Raw genomic sequence first — 24,757 nt, 5'->3', positions numbered from 1 at the left:
TGACCATTATCCCCAGCACTGACCATTATCCCTAGCACTGACCATTATCCCTAGCACTGACCATTATCCCCAGCACTGACCATTATCCCCAGCACTGACCATTATCCCTAGCACTGACCATTATCCCCAGCACTGACAATTATCCCCAGCACTGACCATTATCCCCAGCACTGACCATTATCCCTAGCACTGACCATTATCCCCAGTACTGACCATTATCCCCAGCACTGACCATTATCCCTAGCACTGACCATTATCCCCAGCACTGACCATTATCCCCAGCACTGACCATTATCCCCAGCACTGACAATTATCCCCAGCACTGACCATTATCCCTAGCACTGACCATTATCCCCAGCACTGACAATTATCCCCAGCACTGACCATTATCCCTAGCACTGACCATTATCCCCAGCACTGACCATTATCCCCAGCACTGACCATTATCCCTAGCACTGACCATTATCCCTAGCACTGACCATTATCCCCAGCACTGACCATTATCCCCAGCACTGACCATTATCCCCAGCACTGACCATTATCCCCAGCACTGACAATTATCCCCAGCACTGACCATTATCCCTAGCACTGACCATTATCCCTAGCACTGACCATTATCCCCAGCACTGACAATTATCCCCAGCACTGACCATTATCCCTAGCACTGACCATTATCCCCAGCACTGACCATTATCCCCAGCACTGACCATTATCCCTAGCACTGACCATTATCCCCAGCACTGACCATTATCCCCAGCACTGACCATTATCCCTAGCACTGACCATTATCCCCAGCACTGACAATTATCCCCAGCACTGACCATTATCCCCAGCACTGACCATTATCCCTAGCACTGACCATTATCCCCAGTACTGACCATTATCCCCAGCACTGACCATTATCCCTAGCACTGACCATTATCCCCAGCACTGACCATTATCCCCAGCACTGACAATTATCCCCAGCACTGACCATTATCCCTAGCACTGACCATTATCCCCAGCACTGACAATTATCCCCAGCACTGACCATTATCCCCAGCACTGACCATTATCCCTAGCACTGACCATTATCCCCAGTACTGACCATTATCCCCAGCACTGACCATTATCCCTAGCACTGACCATTATCCCCAGCACTGACCATTATCCCCAGCACTGACAATTATCCCCAGCACTGACCATTATCCCCAGCACTGACCATTATCCCTAGCACTGACCATTATCCCCAGTACTGACCATTATCCCTAGCACTGACCATTATCCCCAGCACTGACCATTATCCCCAGCACTGACCATTATCCCCAGCACTGACCAATATCCCTGAAACTGACCATTATCCCTAGCACTGACCATTATCCCCAGCACTGACCATTATCCCCAGCACTGACCATTATCCCCAGCACTGACCAATATCCCTGAAACTGACCATTATCCCCAGCACTGACAATTATCCCCAGCACTGACCATTATCCCCAGCACTGACCATTATCCCTAGCACTGACCATTATCCCCAGTACTGACCATTATCCCCAGCACTGACCATTATCCCTAGCACTGACCATTATCCCCAGTCCTGACCATTATCCCCAGCACTGACCATTATCCCCAGTACTGACCATTATCCCCAGTACTGACCATTATCCCTAGCACTGACCATTATCCCCAGCACTGACCATTATCCCCAGCACTGACCATTATCCCCAGCACTGACCATTATCCCTAGCACTGACCATTATCCCCAGCACTGACAATTATCCCCAGCACTGACCATTATCCCTAGCACTGACCATTATCCCTAGCACTGACCATTATCCCCAGCACTGACAATTATCCCCAGCACTGACCATTATCCCTAGCACTGACCATTATCCCTAGCACTGACCATTATCCCCAGTACTGACCATTATCCCCAGCACTGACCATTATCCCCAGCACTGACCATTATCCCCAGGACTGACCATTATCCCCAGGACTGACCATTATCCCCAGCACTGACCATTATACCTAGCACTGACCATTATCCCCAGCACTGACCATTATCCCCAGCACTGACCATTATCCCCAGCACTGACCATTATACCTAGCACTGACCATTATCCCCAGCACTGACCATTATCCCCAGCACTGACCATTATACCTTGCACTGACCATTATCCCAAGCACTGACCATTATCCCCAGCACTGACAATTATCCCCAGCACTGACCATTATACCTAGCACTGACCATTATCCCCAGCACTGACAATTATCCCCAGCACTGACCATTATCCCCTGTACTGACCATTATCCCAAGCACTGACCATTATCCCCAGCACTGACCATTATCCCCAGCACTGACCATTATACCTAGCACTGACCATTATCCCCAGCACTGACAATTATCCCCAGCACTGACCATTATCCCCAGCACTGACAATTATCCCCAGCACTGACCATTATCCCCAGCACTGACCATTATACCTAGCACTGACCATTATCCCCAGCACTGACAATTATCCCCAGCACTGACCATTATCCCCAGCACTGACCATTATCCCCAGTACTGACCATTATCCCCAGCACTGACCATTATACCTAGCACTGACCATTATCCCTGGCACTGACCATTATCCCCAGCACTGACCATTATCCCCAGCACTGACCATTATCCCCAGCACTGACCATTATACCTAGCACTGACCATTATCCCCAGCACTGACCATTATCCCCAGCACTGACCATTATCCCCAGCACTGACCATTATACCTAGCACTGACCATTATCCCCAGCACTGACCATTATCCCCAGCACTGACCATTATCCCCAGCACTGACCATTATACCTAGCACTGACCATTATCCCCAGCACTGACCATTATCCCCAGCACTGACCATTATCCCCAGCACTGACCATTATACCTAGCACTGACCATTATCCCCAGCACTGACCATTATCCCCAGCACTGACCATTATCCCCAGCACTGACAATTATCCCCAGCACTGACCATTATACCTAGCACTGACCATTATCCCCAGCACTGACAATTATCCCCAGCACTGACCATTATCCCCAGCACTGACCATTATCCCTAGCACTGACCATTATCCCCAGTACTGACCATTATCCCCAGCACTGACCATTATCCCCAGGACTGACCATTATCCCCAGGACTGACCATTATCCCCAGCACTGACCATTATACCTAGCACTGACCATTATCCCCAGCACTGACCATTATCCCCAGCACTGACCATTATCCCCAGCACTGACCATTATACCTAGCACTGACCATTATCCCCAGCACTGACCATTATCCCCAGCACTGACCATTATACCTTGCACTGACCATTATCCCCAGCACTGACCATTATCCCCAGCACTGACCATTATCCCTAGCACTGACCATTATCCCTAGCAATGACCATTATCCCCAGCACTGACCATTATCCCTAGCACTGACCATTATCCCCAGCACTGACCATTATCCCCAGCACTGACCATTATCCCCAGCACTGACCATTATCCCTAGCACTGACCATTATCCCTAGCACTGACCATTATCCCCAGCACTGACCATTATCCCTAGCACTGACCATTATCCCTAGCACTGACCATTATCCCCAGCACTGACCATTATCCCTAGCACTGACCATTATCCCTAGCACTGACCATTATCCCCAGCACTGACCATTATCCCTAGCACTGACCATTATCCCCAGCACTGACCATTATCCCCAGCACTGACCATTATCCCCAGTACTGACCATTATCCCCAGCACTGACCATTATCCCTAGCACTGACCATTATCCCCAGCACTGACCATTATCCCCAGCACTGACCATTATCCCCAGCACTGACCATTATCCCTAGCACTGACCATTATCCCCAGCACTGACCATTATCCCTAGCACTGACCATTATCCCCAGCACTGACCATTATCCCCAGCACTGACCATTATCCCTAGCACTGACCATTATCCCTAGCACTGACCATTATCCCCAGCACTGACCATTATCCCTAGCACTGACCATTATCCCTAGCACTGACCATTATCCCCAGCACTGACCATTATCCCCAGCACTGACCATTATCCCTAGCACTGACCATTATCCCCAGCACTGACCATTATCCCTAGCACTGACCATTATCCCCAGCACTGACCATTATCCCTAGCACTGACCATTATCCCTAGCACTGACCATTATCCCCAGCACTGACCATTATCCCCAGCACTGACCATTATCCCCAGCACTGACCATTATCCCTAGCACTGACCATTATCCCCAGCACTGACAATTATCCCCAGCACTGACCATTATCCCCAGCACTGACCATTATCCCTAGCACTGACCATTATCCCCAGTACTGACCATTATCCCCAGCACTGACCATTATCCCCAGCACTGACCATTATCCCCAGCACTGACAATTATCCCTAGCACTGACCATTATCCCCAGTACTGACCATTATCCCTAGCACTGACCATTATCCCCAGCACTGACCATTATCCCCAGCACTGACCATTATCCCCAGCACTGACCAATATCCCTGAAACTGACCATTATCCCGAGCACTGACAATTATCCCCAGCACTGACCATTATCCCCAGCACTGACCATTATCCCTAGCACTGACCATTATCCCCAGTCCTGACCATTATCCCCAGCACTGACCATTATCCCCAGTACTGACCATTATCCCCAGTACTGACCATTATCCCTAGCACTGACCATTATCCCCAGCACTGACCATTATCCCCAGCACTGACCATTATCCCCAGCACTGACCATTATCCCTAGCACTGACCATTATCCCCAGCACTGACAATTATCCCCAGCACTGACCATTATCCCTAGCACTGACCATTATCCCCAGTACTGACCATTATCCCCAGTACTGACCATTATCCCCAGCACTGACCATTATCCCCAGCACTGACCATTATCCCCAGCACTGACCATTATCCCTGGCACTGACAATTATCCCAAGCACTGACCATCACCTCCAGCACTGACCATTATCCCGAGCACTGACCATTATCCCTGGCACTGACCATTATCCCCAGCACTGACCATTATCCCCAGTACTGACCATTATCCCCAGTACTGACCATTATCCCCAGCACTGACCATTATCCCCAGTCCACACCATTATCCCCAGCACTGACCATTATCCCCAGCACTGACCATTATCCCCAGTCCACACCATTATCCCCAGCACTGACCATTATCCCCAGTCCACACCATTATCCCCAGCACTGACCATTATCCCCAGCACTGACCATTATCCCCAGCACTGACCATTATACCTAGCACTGACCATTATCCCCAGCACTGACAATTATCCCCAGCACTGACCATTATCCCCAGCACTGACCATTATCCCCAGTACTGACCATTATCCCCAGCACTGACCATTATACCTAGCACTGACCATTATCCCTGGCACTGACCATTATCCCCAGCACTGACCATTATCCCCAGCACTGACCATTATCCCCAGCACTGACCATTATACCTAGCACTGACCATTATCCCCAGCACTGACCATTATCCCCAGCACTGACCATTATCCCCAGCACTGACCATTATCCCCAGCACTGACCATTATACCTAGCACTGACCATTATCCCCAGCACTGACCATTATCCCCAGCACTGACCATTATCCCCAGCACTGACCATTATACCTAGCACTGACCATTATCCCCAGCACTGACCATTATCCCCAGCACTGACCATTATCCCCAGCACTGACCATTATACCTAGCACTGACCATTATCCCCAGCACTGACCATTATCCCCAGCACTGACCATTATCCCCAGCACTGACAATTATCCCCAGCACTGACCATTATCCCCAGCACTGACCATTATACCTAGCACTGACCATTATCCCCAGCACTGACAATTATCCCCAGCACTGACCATTATCCCCAGCACTGACCATTATCCCTAGCACTGACCATTATCCCCAGTACTGACCATTATCCCCAGCACTGACCATTATCCCCAGGACTGACCATTATCCCCAGGACTGACCATTATCCCCAGCACTGACCATTATACCTAGCACTGACCATTATCCCCAGCACTGACCATTATCCCCAGCACTGACCATTATCCCCAGCACTGACCATTATACCTAGCACTGACCATTATCCCCAGCACTGACCATTATCCCCAGCACTGACCATTATACCTTGCACTGACCATTATCCCCAGCACTGACCATTATCCCCAGCACTGACCATTATCCCTAGCACTGACCATTATCCCTAGCACTGACCATTATCCCCAGCACTGACCATTATCCCTAGCACTGACCATTATCCCCAGCACTGACCATTATCCCCAGCACTGACCATTATCCCTAGCACTGACCATTATCCCTAGCACTGACCATTATCCCCAGCACTGACCATTATCCCTAGCACTGACCATTATCCCTAGCACTGACCATTATCCCCAGCACTGACCATTATCCCTAGCACTGACCATTATCCCTAGCACTGACCATTATCCCCAGCACTGACCATTATCCCTAGCACTGACCATTATCCCTAGCACTGACCATTATCCCCAGCACTGACCATTATCCCCAGCACTGACAATTATCCCCAGCACTGACCATTATCCCCAGTACTGACCATTATCCCCAGCACTGACCATTATCCCTAGCACTGACCATTATCCCCAGCACTGACCATTATCCCCAGCACTGACCATTATCCCCAGCACTGACCATTATCCCTAGCACTGACCATTATCCCTAGCACTGACCATTATCCCCAGCACTGACCATTATCCCTAGCACTGACCATTATCCCCAGCACTGACCATTATCCCTAGCACTGACCATTATCCCCAGCACTGACCATTATCCCTAGCACTGACCATTATCCCCAGCACTGACCATTATCCCTAGCACTGACCATTATCCCTAGCACTGACCATTATCCCCAGCACTGACCATTATCCCTAGCACTGACCATTATCCCTAGCACTGACCATTATCCCCAGCACTGACAATTATCCCCAGCACTGACCATTATCCCCAGCACTGACCATTATCCCCAGTACTGACCATTATCCCCAGCACTGACCATTATCCCCAGCACTGACCATTATCCCTAGCACTGACCATTATCCCCAGTACTGACCATTATCCCCAGCACTGACCATTATCCCTAGCACTGACCATTATCCCCAGTACTGACCATTATCCCCAGCACTGACCATTATCCCCAGCACTGACAATTATCCCCAGCACTGACCATTATCCCCAGCACTGACCATTATCCCCAGTACTGACCATTATCCCTAGCACTGACCATTATCCCCAGCACTGACAATTATCCCCAGCACTGACCATTATCCCCAGCACTGACCATTATCCCTAGCACTGACCATTATCCCCAGTACTGACCATTATCCCCAGCACTGACCATTATCCCCAGCACTGACCATTATCCCCAGCACTGACCATTATCCCTAGCACTGACCATTATCCCCAGTACTGACCATTATCCCCAGCACTGACCATTATCCCTAGCACTGACCATTATCCCCAGTACTGACCATTATCCCTAGCACTGACCATTATCCCCAGTACTGACCATTATCCCTAGCACTGACCATTATCCCCAGCACTGACCATTATCCCTAGCACTGACCATTATCCCCAGTACTGACCATTATCCCCAGCACTGACCATTATCCCCAGCACTGACCATTATCCCCAGCACTGACAATTATCCCCAGCACTGACCATTATCCCCAGCACTGACCATTATCCCCAGTACTGACCATTATCCCTAGCACTGACCATTATCCCCAGCACTGACCAATATCCCTGAAACTGACCATTATCCCGAGCACTGACAATTATCCCCAGCACTGACCATTATCCCCAGCACTGACCATTATCCCTAGCACTGACCATTATCCCCAGTACTGACCATTATCCCCAGCACTGACCATTATCCCCAGTACTGACCATTATCCCCAGTACTGACCATTATCCCTAGCACTGACCATTATCCCCAGCACTGACCATTATCCCCAGCACTGACCATTATCCCCAGCACTGACCATTATCCCCAGCACTGACAATTATCCCCAGCACTGACCATTATCCCTAGCACTGACCATTATCCCCAGTACTGACCATTATCCCTAGCACTGACCATTATCCCCAGTACTGACCATTATCCCCAGCACTGACCATTATCCCCAGCACTGACCATTATCCCCAGCACTGACCATTATCCCCAGCACTGACCATTATCCCTGGCACTGACAATTATCCCAAGCACTGACCATCACCTCCAGCACTGACCATTATCCCGAGCACTGACCATTATCCCGAGCACTGACCATTATCCCTGGCACTGACCATTATCCCCAGCACTGACCATTATCCCCAGTACTGACCATTATCCCCAGTACTGACCATTATCCCCAGCACTGACCATTATCCCCAGTCCACACCATTATCCCCAGCACTGACCATTATCCCCAGCACTGACCATTATCCCCAGTCCACACCATTATCCCCAGCACTGACCATTATCCCCAGTCCACACCATTATCCCCAGCACTGACCATTATCCCCAGCACTGACCATTATCCCTGAAACTGACCATTATCCCCAGCACTGACCATTATCCCCAGCACTGACAATTATCCCCAGCGCTGACCATTATCCCCAGCACTGACCATTATCCCCAGCACTGACCATTATCCCCAGTCCACACCATTATCCCCAGCACTGACCATTATCCCCAGCACTGACCAATATCCCTGAAACTGACCATTATCCCAAGCACTGACCATCATCCCCAGCACTGACCATTATCCCCAGCACTGACCATTATCCCCAGTACTGACCATTATCCCCAGCACTGACCATTATCCCCAGCACTGAGCATTATCCCCAGTACTGACCATTATCCCCAGCACTGACCATTATCCCCAGTACTGACCATTATCCCCAGTACTGACCATTATCCCCAGCACTGACCATTATCCCCAGCACTGAGCATTATCCCCAGCACTGACCATTATCCCCAGTACTGACCATTATCCCCAGCACTGACCATTATCCCCAGCACTGAGCATTATACCCAGCACTGACCATTATCCCCAGTACTGACCATTATCCCCAGTACTGACCATTATCCCCAGTCCACACCATTATCCCCAGCACTGACCATTATCCCTAGCACTGACAATTATCCCCAGCACTGACAATTATCCCCAGCACTGACCATTATCCCCAGGACTGACCATTATCCCCAGTCCACACCATTATCCCCAGCACTGACCATTATCCCCAGCACTGACCATTATCCCCAGTCCACACCATTATCCCCAGCACTGACCATTATACCTAGCACTGACCATTATCCCCAGCACTGACCATTATCCCTGAAACTGACCATTATCCCCAGCACTGACCATTATCCCCAGCACTGACCATTATCCCCAGCACTGACAATTATCCCCAGCACTGACCATTATCCCCAGCACTGACCATTATCCCCAGCACTGACCATTATCCCTCGCACTGACCATTATCCCCAGCACTGACCATTATCCCCAGCACTGACCATTATCCCCAGCACTGACCATTATACCTAGCACTGACCATTATCCCCAGCACTGACCATTATCCCCAGCACTGACCATTATCCCCAGCACTGACCATTATCCCCAGTACTGACCATTATACCTAGCACTGACCATTATCCCCAATCCACACCATTATCCCCAGCACTGACCATTATACCTAGCACTGACCATTATCCCCAGCACTGACCATTATCCCCAGCACTGACCATTATCCCTGAAACTGACCATTATCCCCAGCACTGACCATTATCCCCAGCACTGACCATTATCCCCAGTACTGACCATTATCCCCAGTCCACACCATTATCCCCAGCACTGACCATTATCCCCAGTACTGACCATTATCCCCAGCACTGACCATTATCCCTAGCACTGACCATTATCCCTAGCACTGACCATTATCCCCAGCACTGACCATTATCCCTAGCACTGACCATTATCCCTAGCACTGACCATTATCCCCAGCACTGACCATTATCCCCAGCACTGACCATTATCCCCAGTACTGACCATTATCCCCAGCACTGACCATTATCCCTAGCACTGACCATTATCCCCAGCACTGACCATTATCCCCAGCACTGACCATTATCCCCAGCACTGACCATTATCCCTAGCACTGACCATTATCCCCAGCACTGACCATTATCCCTAGCACTGACCATTATCCCCAGCACTGACCATTATCCCCAGCACTGACCATTATCCCTAGCACTGACCATTATCCCTAGCACTGACCATTATCCCCAGCACTGACCATTATCCCTAGCACTGACCATTATCCCTAGCACTGACCATTATCCCCAGCACTGACCATTATCCCCAGCACTGACCATTATCCCTAGCACTGACCATTATCCCCAGCACTGACCATTATCCCTAGCACTGACCATTATCCCCAGCACTGACCATTATCCCTAGCACTGACCATTATCCCTAGCACTGACCATTATCCCCAGCACTGACCATTATCCCCAGCACTGACCATTATCCCCAGCACTGACCATTATCCCTAGCACTGACCATTATCCCCAGCACTGACAATTATCCCCAGCACTGACCATTATCCCCAGCACTGACCATTATCCCTAGCACTGACCATTATCCCCAGTACTGACCATTATCCCCAGCACTGACCATTATCCCTAGCACTGACCATTATCCCCAGCACTGACCATTATCCCCAGCACTGACAATTATCCCCAGCACTGACCATTATCCCCAGCACTGACCATTATCCCTAGCACTGACCATTATCCCCAGTACTGACCATTATCCCCAGCACTGACCATTATCCCCAGCACTGACCATTATCCCCAGTACTGACCATTATCCCCAGCACTGACCATTATCCCCAGCACTGACCATTATCCCCAGCACTGACCATTATCCCTAGCACTGACCATTATCCCCAGTACTGACCATTATCCCCAGCACTGACCATTATCCCCAGCACTGACCATTATCCCCAGCACTGACCAATATCCCTGAAACTGACCATTATCCCGAGCACTGACAATTATCCCCAGCACTGACCATTATCCCCAGTCCTGACCATTATCCCCAGCACTGACCATTATCCCCAGTACTGACCATTATCCCCAGTACTGACCATTATCCCTAGCACTGACCATTATCCCCAGCACTGACCATTATCCCCAGCACTGACCATTATCCCCAGCACTGACCATTATCCCTAGCACTGACCATTATCCCCAGCACTGACAATTATCCCCAGCACTGACCATTATCCCTAGCACTGACCATTATCCCCAGTACTGACCATTATCCCTAGCACTGACCATTATCCCCAGTACTGACCATTATCCCCAGCACTGACCATTATCCCCAGCACTGACCATTATCCCCAGCACTGACCATTATCCCTGGCACTGACAATTATCCCAAGCACTGACCATCACCTCCAGCACTGACCATTATCCCGAGCACTGACCATTATCCCGAGCACTGACCATTATCCCTGGCACTGACCATTATCCCCAGCACTGACCATTATCCCCAGTACTGACCATTATCCCCAGTACTGACCATTATCCCCAGCACTGACCATTATCCCCAGTCCACACCATTATCCCCAGCACTGACCATTATCCCCAGCACTGACCATTATCCCCAGTCCACACCATTATCCCCAGCACTGACCATTATCCCCAGTCCACACCATTATCCCCAGCACTGACCATTATCCCCAGCACTGACCATTATCCCCAGCACTGACCATTATACCTAGCACTGACCATTATCCCCAGCACTGACAATTATCCCCAGCACTGACCATTATCCCCAGCACTGACCATTATCCCCAGTACTGACCATTATCCCCAGCACTGACCATTATACCTAGCACTGACCATTATCCCTGGCACTGACCATTATCCCCAGCACTGACCATTATCCCCAGCACTGACCATTATCCCCAGCACTGACCATTATACCTAGCACTGACCATTATCCCCAGCACTGACCATTATCCCCAGCACTGACCATTATCCCCAGCACTGACCATTATACCTAGCACTGACCATTATCCCCAGCACTGACCATTATCCCCAGCACTGACCATTATCCCCAGCACTGACCATTATACCTAGCACTGACCATTATCCCCAGCACTGACCATTATCCCCAGCACTGACCATTATCCCCAGCACTGACCATTATACCTAGCACTGACCATTATCCCCAGCACTGACCATTATCCCCAGCACTGACCATTATCCCCAGCACTGACCATTATCCCCAGTACTGACCATTATCCCTAGCACTGACCATTATCCCCAGGACTGACAATTATCCCCAGCACTGACCATTATCCCCAGCACTGACCATTATACCTAGCACTGACCATTATCCCCAGCACTGACAATTATCCCCAGCACTGACCATTATCCCCAGCACTGACCATTATCCCTAGCACTGACCATTATCCCCAGTACTGACCATTATCCCCAGCACTGACCATTATCCCCAGGACTGACCATTATCCCCAGCACTGACCATTATACCTAGCACTGACCATTATCCCCAGCACTGACCATTATCCCCAGCACTGACCATTATCCCCAGCACTGACCATTATACCTAGCACTGACCATTATCCCCAGCACTGACCATTATCCCCAGCACTGACCATTATACCTTGCACTGACCATTATCCCCAGCACTGACCATTATCCCTAGCACTGACCATTATCCCTAGCACTGACCATTATCCCCAGCACTGACCATTATCCCTAGCACTGACCATTATCCCCAGCACTGACCATTATCCCCAGCACTGACCATTATCCCCAGCACTGACCATTATCCCTAGCACTGACCATTATCCCTAGCACTGACCATTATCCCCAGCACTGACCATTATCCCTAGCACTGACCATTATCCCTAGCACTGACCATTATCCCCAGCACTGACCATTATCCCTAGCACTGACCATTATCCCTAGCACTGACCATTATCCCCAGCACTGACCATTATCCCCAGCACTGACAATTATCCCCAGCACTGACCATTATCCCCAGTACTGACCATTATCCCCAGCACTGACCATTATCCCTAGCACTGACCATTATCCCCAGCACTGACCATTATCCCCAGCACTGACCATTATCCCTAGCACTGACCATTATCCCTAGCACTGACCATTATCCCCAGCACTGACCATTATCCCCAGCACTGACCATTATCCCCAGCACTGACCATTATCCCTAGCACTGACCATTATCCCCAGCACTGACCATTATCCCTAGCACTGACCATTATCCCCAGCACTGACCATTATCCCTAGCACTGACCATTATCCCTAGCACTGACCATTATCCCCAGCACTGACCATTATCCCTAGCACTGACCATTATCCCTAGCACTGACCATTATCCCCAGCACTGACCATTATCCCCAGCACTGACAATTATCCCCAGCACTGACCATTATCCCCAGCACTGACCATTATCCCCAGTACTGACCATTATCCCCAGCACTGACCATTATCCCCAGCACTGACCATTATCCCTAGCACTGACCATTATCCCCAGTACTGACCATTATCCCCAGCACTGACCATTATCCCTAGCACTGACCATTATCCCTAGCACTGACCATTATCCCCAGTACTGACCATTATCCCCAGCACTGACCATTATCCCCAGCACTGACAATTATCCCCAGCACTGACCATTATCCCCAGCACTGACCATTATCCCCAGTACTGACCATTATCCCTAGCACTGACCATTATCCCCAGCACTGACAATTATCCCCAGCACTGACCATTATCCCCAGCACTGACCATTATCCCTAGCACTGACCATTATCCCCAGTACTGACCATTATCCCCAGCACTGACCATTATCCCCAGCACTGACCATTATCCCCAGCACTGACCATTATCCCTAGCACTGACCATTATCCCCAGTACTGACCATTATCCCCAGCACTGACCATTATCCCTAGCACTGACCATTATCCCCAGTACTGACCATTATCCCTAGCACTGACCATTATCCCCAGTACTGACCATTATCCCTAGCACTGACCATTATCCCCAGCACTGACCATTATCCCTAGCACTGACCATTATCCCCAGTACTGACCATTATCCCCAGCACTGACCATTATCCCCAGCACTGACCATTATCCCCAGCACTGACAATTATCCCCAGCACTGACCATTATCCCCAGCACTGACCATTATCCCCAGTACTGACCATTATCCCTAGCACTGACCATTATCCCCAGCACTGACCAATATCCCTGAAACTGACCATTATCCCGAGCACTGACAATTATCCCCAGCACTGACCATTATCCCCAGCACTGACCATTATCCCTAGCACTGACCATTATCCCCAGTACTGACCATTATCCCCAGCACTGACCATTATCCCCAGTACTGACCATTATCCCCAGTACTGACCATTATCCCTAGCACTGACCATTATCCCCAGCACTGACCATTATCCCCAGCACTGACCATTATCCCCAGCACTGACCATTATCCCTAGCACTGACCATTATCCCCAGCACTGACAATTATCCCCAGCACTGACCATTATCCCTAGCACTGACCATTATCCCCAGTACTGACCATTATCCCTAGCACTGACCATTATCCCCAGTACTGACCATTATCCCCAGCACTGACCATTATCCCCAGCACTGACCATTATCCCCAGCACTGACCATTATCCCTGGCACTGACAATTATCCCAAGCACTGACCATCACCTCCAGCACTGACCATTATCCCGAGCACTGACCATTATCCCGAGCACTGACCATTATCCCTGGCACTGACCATTATCCCCAGCACTGACCATTATCCCCAGTACTGACCATTATCCCCAGTACTGACCATTATCCCCAGCACTGACCATTATCCCCAGTCCACACCATTATCCCCAGCACTGACCATTATCCCCAGCACTGACCATTATCCCCAGTCCACACCATTATCCCCAGCACTGACCATTATCCCCAGTCCACACCATTATCCCCAGCACTGACCATTATCCCCAGCACTGACCATTATCCCTGAAACTGACCATTATCCCCAGCACTGACCATTATCCCCAGCACTGACAATTATCCCCAGCGCTGACCATTATCCCCAGCACTGACCATTATCCCCAGCACTGACCATTATCCCCAGTCCACACCATTATCCCCAGCACTGACCATTATCCCCAGCACTGACCAATATCCCTGAAACTGACCATTATCCCAAGCACTGACCATCATCCCCAGCACTGACCATTATCCCCAGCACTGACCATTATCCCCAGCACTGACCATTATCCCCAGTACTGACCATTATCCCCAGCACTGACCATTATCCCCAGCACTGAGCATTATCCCCAGTACTGACCATTATCCCCAGCACTGACCATTATCCCCAGTACTGACCATTATCCCCAGTACTGACCATTATCCCCAGCACTGACCATTATCCCCAGCACTGAGCATTATCCCCAGCACTGACCATTATCCCCAGTACTGACCATTATCCCCAGCACTGACCATTATCCCCAGCACTGAGCATTATACCCAGCACTGACCATTATCCCCAGTACTGACCATTATCCCCAGTACTGACCATTGTCCCCAGTCCACACCATTATCCCCAGCACTGACCATTATCCCTAGCACTGACAATTATCCCCAGCACTGACAATTATCCCCAGCACTGACCATTATCCCCAGGACTGACCATTATCCCCAGTCCACACCATTATCCCCAGCACTGACCATTATCCCCAGCACTGACCATTATCCCCAGTCCACACCATTATCCCCAGCACTGACCATTATACCTGAAACTGACCATTATCCCCAGCACTGACCATTATCCCCAGTACTGACCATTATCCCCAGCACTGACCATTATCCCTGAAACTGACCATTATCCCCAGCACTGACCATTATCCCCAGCACTGACCATTATCCCCAGCACTGACAATTATCCCCAGCACTGACCATTATCCCCAGCACTGACCATTATCCCTGAAACTGACCATTATCCCCAGCACTGACCATTATCCCCAGCACTGACCATTATCCCCAGCACTGACCATTATCCCTCGCACTGACCATTATCCCCAGCACTGACCATTATCCCCAGTCCACACCATTATCCCCAGCACTGACCATTATACCTGAAACTGACCATTATCCCCAGTACTGACCATTATCCCCAGTACTGACCATTATCCCCAGCACTGACCATTATCCCTGAAACTGACCATTATCCCCAGCACTGACCATTATCCCCAGCACTGACCATTATCCCCAGCACTGACAATTATCCCCAGCACTGACCATTATCCCCAGCACTGACCATTATCCCCAGCACTGACCATTATCCCTCGCACTGACCATTATCCCCAGCACTGACCATTATCCCCAGCACTGACCATTATCCCCAGCACTGACCATTATACCTAGCACTGACCATTATCCCCAGCACTGACCATTATCCCCAGCACTGACCATTATCCCCAGCACTGACCATTATCCCCAGTACTGACCATTATACCTAGCACTGACCATTATCCCCAATCCACACCATTATCCCCAGCACTGACCATTATACCTAGCACTGACCATTATCCCCAGCACTGACCATTATCCCCAGCACTGACCATTATCCCTGAAACTGACCATTATCCCCAGCACTGACCATTATCCCCAGCACTGACCATTATCCCCAGTACTGACCATTATCCCCAGTCCACACCATTATCCCCAGCACTGACCATTATCCCCAGTACTGACCATTATCCCCAGCACTGACCATTATCCCTAGCACTGACAATTATCCCCAGCACTGACCATTATCCCTAGCACTGACCATTATCCCCAGCACTGACCATTATCCCCAGCACTGACCATTATCCCCAGCACTGACCATTATCCCCAGCACTGACCATTATCCCTGGCACTGACAATTATCCCAAGCACTGACCATCATCCCCAGCACTGACCATTATCCCCAGCACTGACCATTATCCCGAGCACTGACCATTATCCCCAGCACTGACCAATATCCCTGAAACTGACCATTATCCCGAGCACTGACCATTATCCCCAGCACTGACCAATATCCCTGAAACTGACCATTATCCCGAGCACTGACCATTATCCCCAGCACTGACAATTATCCCCAGTACTGACCATTATCCCCAGTACTGACCATTATCCCCAGCACTGACCATTATCCCCAGTACTGACCATTATCCCCAGTACTGACCATTATCCCCAGCACTGACCATTATCCCCAGCACTGACCAATATCCCTGAAACTGACCATTATCCCCAGCACTGACAATTATCCCAAGCACTGACCATCATCCCTAGCACTGACCATTATCCCCAGCACTGACCAATATCCCTGAAACTGACCATTATCCCGAGCACTGACCATTATCCCCAGCACTGACCATTATCCCCAGCACTGACCATTATCCCCAGCACTGACCAATATCCCTGAAACTGACCATTATCCCCAGCACTGACCAATATCCCTGAAACTGACCATTATCCCCAGTACTGACCATTATCCCCAGCACTGACCATTATCCCCAGCACTGACCAATATCCCTGAAACTGACCATTATCCCCAGCACTGACAATTATCCCAAGCACTGACCATCATCCCTAGCACTGACCATTATCCCCAGCACTGACCAATATCCCTGAAACTGACCATTATCCCGAGCACTGACCATTATCCCTGGCACTGACAATTATCCCAAGCACTGACCATCATCTCCAGCACTGACCATTATCCCCAGCACTGACCATTATCCCCAGCACTGACCATTATCCCCAGTACTGACCATTATCCCCAGCACTGAGCATTATACCCAGCACTGAGCATTATCCCCAGCACTGACCATTATCCCCAGCACTGACCATTATCTGCAGCACTGACCATTATCCCCAGCACTGACCATTATCCCCAGCACTGACCATTATCCCCAGAACTGAGCATTATCCCCAGCACTGACCATTATCCCCAGCACTGACCATTATCCCCAGAACTGAGCATTATCCCCAGTACTGACCATTATCCCCAGCACTGACCATTATCCCCAGCACTGACCATTATCCCCAGCACTGACCATTATCCCCAGAACTGAGCATTATCCCCAGTACTGACCACTATCTCCAGCACTGACCATTTCCCCAGCACTGACCATTATCCACAGCACTGACCATTATCTGCAGCACTGACCATTATCCCCAGCACTGACCATTATCCCCAGCACTGACCATTATCCCCAGCACTGACCATTATCTGCAGCACTGACCATTATCCCCAGCACTGACCATTATCCCCAGCACTGACCATTATCCCCAGCACTGACCATTATCCGCAGCACTGACCATTATCCGCAGCACTGACCATTATCTGCAGCACTGACCATTATCCCCAGCACTGACCATTATCCCCAGCACTGACCATTATCTGCAGCACTGACCATTATCTCCAGCACTGACCATTATCCCCAGCACTGGTCATTATCCCCAACACTGACCATTATCTCCAGTACTGACCATTATCTGCAGCACTGACCATTATCCCCAGCACTGACCATTATCTGCAGCACTGACCATTATCCCCAGCACTGACCATTATCTCCAGCACTGACCATTATCCCCAGCACTATCCTGTCTGCTGTTTCTGCCACTTGTGTAAACCAGGAACATTGACCCCCATTCCTCGGCAACGTACCTCTGACGATTTCATGATTCCGAACATTGGGAACAGTAGCACAGGAATCAGGGCAGTGACAGCGAGTGGGAGTGCTTCCGTGCACCAATACGTTGCCATGAGTATGATTGTGTAGCCACAGCCAGCTTCCTTAAACAGGGAAAGAGATGCATCAGCGACACTGTTTGCTTTACAGCCTCTTATAGTATACATAGAGTGTAACAGCACAGTAGGCCATTCGGCCCATTGTGTCTGTGCTGGCTGTTTGAAAGAGCTATCCAATCACTCCCACGCCCCTGCTGTTTCCTCATCGCCCTGCACAATTTTTCCCCTTTTCAAAAATTTATCCAATTCCCTTTTGAAAGTTACTATTGAATCTGCTTCCACCGCCCTTTCAGGCAGCGCATTCCAGATCACAACAACTCACTGTGTAAAAATCATTCTCCTCTGGTTACTGACACTGCTGTCAATGGAAACAGTTTCACCTTATTTAATCCAACAAAAATCTTCATAATTGTAAACATCTCAATTAAATTTACCCTTAACCTATTTGTTCTAAGGAGAAAACCCCAGTTCCTCCGGTCTCTCCACAAACCCAGAATTAGAGAGAATGGGCTGGATCTTACAGCCCCCATTGCCATCAGGGGTCATGGCAGAGGGGCCTGGAAAATGCCTCTGGGAGAGGCCCACCACAGGCCTCGTGCTGGCAAATCCCAGCCCGATATTGCCGGTGGTAGCGAGGCCTTGTGGTGGCCCTCCGCCACTCGGTGATGGAAGCAAAATTTACATATTTTAATTTATTTATGGCCTCAGCTATTTGCTCACCGTGCAAGCTTGATGTTGAAATCGGGCGAATCAAAGACATCCAGTGTGACCATGGCTACCCCGATCAGATCATTTCTCGCTGCATATCGCACAAACTTATGATCGGGCCTCAGGCTGTCATTCCCGGCCCTGAAACGTGCCCAGTCTACCTCAGATTACCCTAGAAGGGTAACAGGTGAAGTTATCTGTTTCACGCTGCTGCTATGCGGTAGCAACACTTGTGGTGCTCGTCACTAACAGGATGCTGCCGTCAAGCCAAAATGACGTCCTGCCTATCACACAAATGAGTAACGTGATATATGCATTTCACTGCCAGTGTGATGCTAGATATATAGACCGTGCGTCCCACAGATTGGTGGATCATATCAAACAACATGTCCCTTCCGCTGTTTGCAACGGGCAAGGTACGGGCTGTACCCAACCAGCCCATGCTTGCAAAACTCAAAACACAGTGTCCAACATTAGATGCGATTCTGCAGTTGAACAACATTTGCTAAATAATCCTCAGTGTGCTAAGAATTACGCTGACAACCAATTTAAGATTGTCAGTCGGGCTCACAGTGTGGCGCATTAGCGCTTACTGGAAGCTACATTATTAATACACAGGACCATACTCATGGCAGACAGAAAGAACATGTACAAACATTGCGCCTGTTTCAGCTAACCAAAATAAGTGACATCCATTCCCTGGTTCGTTCCTCAGGGCAATGCCTTGACCAATCAAGCTGCCTGGTTTAAATTTCAAACAAAGCTTGACAGTGAACTGGCGGTCACTGTAAACTGGTGCATTCTCCATGCAACGCCTCTACCAATCAGAGTTCACTTGCCAACCAATCAGCACTCTCTTCTCATACAGTATAAAGTTGTTGCTTTCGCTTACATTGGTATTCTTGAGGATTATCCTGATGAGTGCAAGACGAAAAGCTTCAACAACAATGGGCTGAATTTTACATCACCCCAAAGAGTGGGATGGGGGGGCATAAAATGGAGCAGGAGGCCCCAGGAGCCCTTCCTGACCCGCTCCCACCTCCACCACCACTTTACGCAGGGCGGCGGCGGCGAAAAACGGCCTGTCCGCCCCAGGCCGATCAAGACCCTTTAGTGGCCCTCATGATCAGGTACCCTGTGCCCTCGATGGTGGGCTGCCCCTGCTACCCCAACCATCCCCAACACTCAACATGCCCCCCATCCCCACCCTTGCCTCGCCAGGGCCTGACCATTTACCCCTGCGAGGCAACCAAAACTTACCTTTGCACGAGGCTCCCCGACATCTTTTCTTGATGCTGGGCTGCAGTCCCAACAGTGGCCACCGCTTCTGATAGCGCTGCTGGATCGAAAGAGCTGCCAGCCCGCTGATTGGCCAGCATCTCCATAAGGCGGGACTTCCTGCCTCAAGCCTCACACCAATTGAAGCCCGGCGACCTGCAAAATACAGGGCGGATCCCCAGGCAAGGCGGAAGTGGGTTAGTCACCAACTTTTCAGTAGGTGGCCAGCTCCCGTCCACTGAGGGTAAAATCCCGGCCAATGTCTCTATTTTCAGCAATACTCAGGTTGTGTCCTACTAAACGACTATTTTAATTTATTTAAATTAATGAATTAAGTACTTACCCGTTCCCGCCGTCCGTCCCGCTCTGATATTGATGCTGGCGGAGAGCCGATGCGGGACACTGGTGGGCAAGGGGGAGCAGGTAAGTATTTCAGTGGGGGGAGTGGGGTAAAACTAGTTTCACTGGTCTCGGGGGTGATGAGAAGGGGTAAAGTTTAAAGTTGATGAACTTTGTGGGGGGTGGGGGAGAAGGTCGGGTTACTTCCCCTCCCCCACCCCCGCCCAGGTAAGTGTTTTGGTGGGGGAGGGGGCAGGTGATCATTTCCATGGTTATTGGGGAGGGCAGTGCGAGGGGGTCCGGATAAATGTATTTCATTTTTTAAAAACACTGCACCTTTAAAAATTTAAATTGCATTGTGGGGCTCGAAGCCCTTTAAAAATTGGGGTGGCTCCTGCGTAACGGCGCCTGAGGCCGTTGCCGGGGACGGACCGCCCGCCCCTTCATCAGGGGAGTGGGGGAGGCAGGGGGGAGTCTGCCCCAGCTATTTAAATGAACCGCAACATTGAATTTTGCGGCAGCTCCGCGACGTGTGGTCCGCATGGACGGACCGCCATTTTTGAAGCTCGTCGCCGATTACAATATCCAGCCTAATATTCCTGCTCTAACCAGTGTGTTATAAAAGATTTAGCACAAATTCCCTGTTTTTATCCTCAATTCCTCTATTAATAAAGTCAAGGATTCTGAATGATCTTTTAACAACTTTCTCAACTTGCCCTGTCATCTTCAGTGATTCATGTATATACACCCCCCAGGTCTCTCTGTTCCTGCACCCCCTTTAAAATATGAAGCATCAATGAATTAAAAGTATTAAAAGTTTTGTTGCGAATAATGCAAACACTGTACACTAGAAAATATACAACATTGCAGAATCTCTCCAATATACTACAATGGCATACATTAATAAGGCCATTAAAAAAAGCAAACCAATCCCTAGGGTCATTTCCAGAAAGATTGGATTGAAAAGCAGAGAAGTTATGTTAAACTTCTATCAAACCTTGGTTCGACCACACTCGGAGTTTACTGTGAACAGTTCGACCACACTCGGAGTTAACCGTGAACAGTTCGACCACACTCGGAGTTAACTGTGAACAGTTCGACCACACTCGGAGTTAACTGTGAACAGTTCGACCACACTCGGAGTTAACTGTGAACAGTTCGACCACACTCGGAGTTAACCGTGAACAGTTCGACCACACTCGGAGTTAACCGTGAACAGTTCGACCACACTCGGAGTTAACAGTGAACAGTTCGACCACACTCGGAGTTTACTGTGAACAGTTCGACCACACTCGGAGTTAACCGTGAACAGTTCGACCACACTCGGAGTTAACAGTGAACAGTTCGACCACACTCGGAGTTAACTGTGAACAGTTCGACCACACTCGGAGTTAACTGTGAACAGTTTGACCACACTCGGAGTTAACCGTGAACAGTTCGACCACACTCGGAGTTTACTGTGAACAGTTCAACCACACTCGGAGTTAACTGTGAACAGTTCGACCACACTCGGAGTTAACTGTGAACAGTTCAACCACACTCGGAGTTACTCTGAACAGTTCGACCACACTCGGAGTTACTCTGAACAGTTCGACCACACTCGGAGTTACTGTGAACAGTTCAGGTCTCCAGATTATAAAAAGGATATAGAGGCACTGCAAGAAAGTGCAGAAAAACGTACAAGGATGACACCAGAACAGAGAGGTTCCATCGGGAAAGACTGAACAGGCTGGAGCTGTTTTCTCCAGAAAGGAGAATGTTGAGGGGTGACCTGATCGAGACCTTTAAAATGAGGAAGGGTTTGATAGGGTACAGAGAGAGATGTTTCCACTTGTGGGACAATCCAAAACTAGGGGCCATCAATATAAGATATATCCAATCGGAATTCAGAAGAAATTTCTTTCCCCAGAGAGGGGTGAGAATGTGGAACTCACTACCACAGGGTGGTAGTGAATAATATCGATACATTTAAAGGGAAGCTGGATAAACACATGAGGGAGAAAGGAATAGAAGGATATGGTGATAGGGGGAAGATCAAGTAGGGTGGGAGGAGCACGGAGAGCGGGGAGAGGCTTCATTGAAAAGAGCGTGGAAAGCAGGGAGGGGCTATCCTATCCTTTCCTCTATCCTTTCCTCTATCCTTTCCTCTATCCTTTCCTCTATCCTTTCCTTTCCTCTATCCTATCCTCGATCCTATTGGATCCTCTGTTTAGTGGAATGAGCTCATTCAAGAAAATCAAGTATGACATCACAAGCAAGCACATAGGTGATTGGTTTGGGAAGAAGCTACCTGTTTGGTGGGTATCTGGTAAGTGATTAAGGTCTACTCTAATCCTAACATTTAAAATAGTAAAGGAACTAGTAGTAAGCTTAATAAAATATATTTAAAAAAGGAAAATAAAATAAATAATTGGATAAAATAACTAAGTAGTTAATTAAAATACATTAAGGATGGCAGGACAGGTGATGTGTCATGGCTGCAGCATGTGGGAACTCTTAGATGCCAGTGCGATCCGGGCAAACACGTCTGCAGTAAGTATTTGTGGCTCGAAGAGCTTCGGCTCAGAGTCATTGAACTGGAGTCCGAGCTGCAGACACTGCGACACATCAGGGAGGGGGAAAGCTACCTGGACATTTTGTACCAGGAGGCAGTCACACCCCTTAGGATAGGGTCTTTTGATTTGGTTGGTAGTCAGGAGAGTGTGGCTGCAGCTGAGACAGGTAAGGGGACCCAGAGGGCAGGAGTGCAGCAGCCTCAGTCTTTGCTATAGTCCAACAGGTCTGAGGTTCTTTCAACTTGTTTGGATGAGAGTGGGGGCTGCAGGGTGGATGAGCAACCTGACCATGGCACCATGGCACAGGAAGCCATTCAAGTGGAGGGAGAAAAACGGAATGTAGTGGTAGTAGGGGACAGTATAATTAGGGGGATTGACACTTCTGTACAGCAAAGAGTGAGAGCCCAGACAGCTGTGTTGACTGCCTGGTGCCAGGGTTCAGGACATCTGCTCAGGGCTGGAGAGGAACTTACAGTGGGAGGGGGAGGATCCGGTCGTCGAGGTCCATATAGGTACCAATGACATAGGCAGGACAAGGAAAGAGGTTCTGCATAGTCAGGAAAAATTCCAAGGGTGGGACCCGCCATCCGTGGTTAACTAAAACAGTTAAAGATAGTATCAAACTTAAAGAAAAAGCCTATAATTGCGCAAAGATGGGAGGCAGGTCAGAAGATTGGACAGAATATAAAAAACAGCAAAGAATGACTAAAAGATTGATAAGGAAGGTAAAATTAGAGTATGAGAGAAAGCTAGCTAGAAATATAAAGACAGTAAGAGTTTCTTTCAATACTTAAAAAAGAAAAGAATAAAAAAAGTGAGCATTGATCCTATAGAAAGTGAGTCTGGGGAATTAATAATAGATAATAAGGAGATGGCAGATGAATTGAACAGATATTTTGCATCGGTCTTCACTATT

The 24,757-nt window shown here is 49.3% G+C and overlaps 1 protein-coding gene across 3 annotated transcripts in view; it reads right to left on the bottom strand.

Moving 5' to 3' along the window:
• LOC137346850 (solute carrier family 13 member 2-like) overlaps positions 1-24,757 on the bottom strand; it is a 100,856-nt gene that overhangs the window by 60,317 nt on the left and 15,782 nt on the right. For 2 of the 3 annotated variants that reach the window (XM_068010788.1, XM_068010789.1), the window contains exon 2: positions 18,878-19,006. The exons of the other annotated variant lie outside the window; for it this stretch is intronic. In XM_068010788.1, coding sequence (XP_067866889.1) covers positions 18,878-19,006 — 129 coding nt within the window. The remainder of the gene's footprint in view (positions 1-18,877; positions 19,007-24,757) is intronic. 3 annotated transcript variants of the gene reach the window in all.

Source organism: Heterodontus francisci, chromosome 30, assembly GCF_036365525.1.
Source record: "Heterodontus francisci isolate sHetFra1 chromosome 30, sHetFra1.hap1, whole genome shotgun sequence".
NCBI classification, from domain to species: domain Eukaryota; kingdom Metazoa; phylum Chordata; class Chondrichthyes; order Heterodontiformes; family Heterodontidae; genus Heterodontus; species Heterodontus francisci.
The sequence above is the reverse complement of the archived record's forward strand: the minus strand, read 5'-3'. Positions and strand labels throughout refer to the sequence as shown.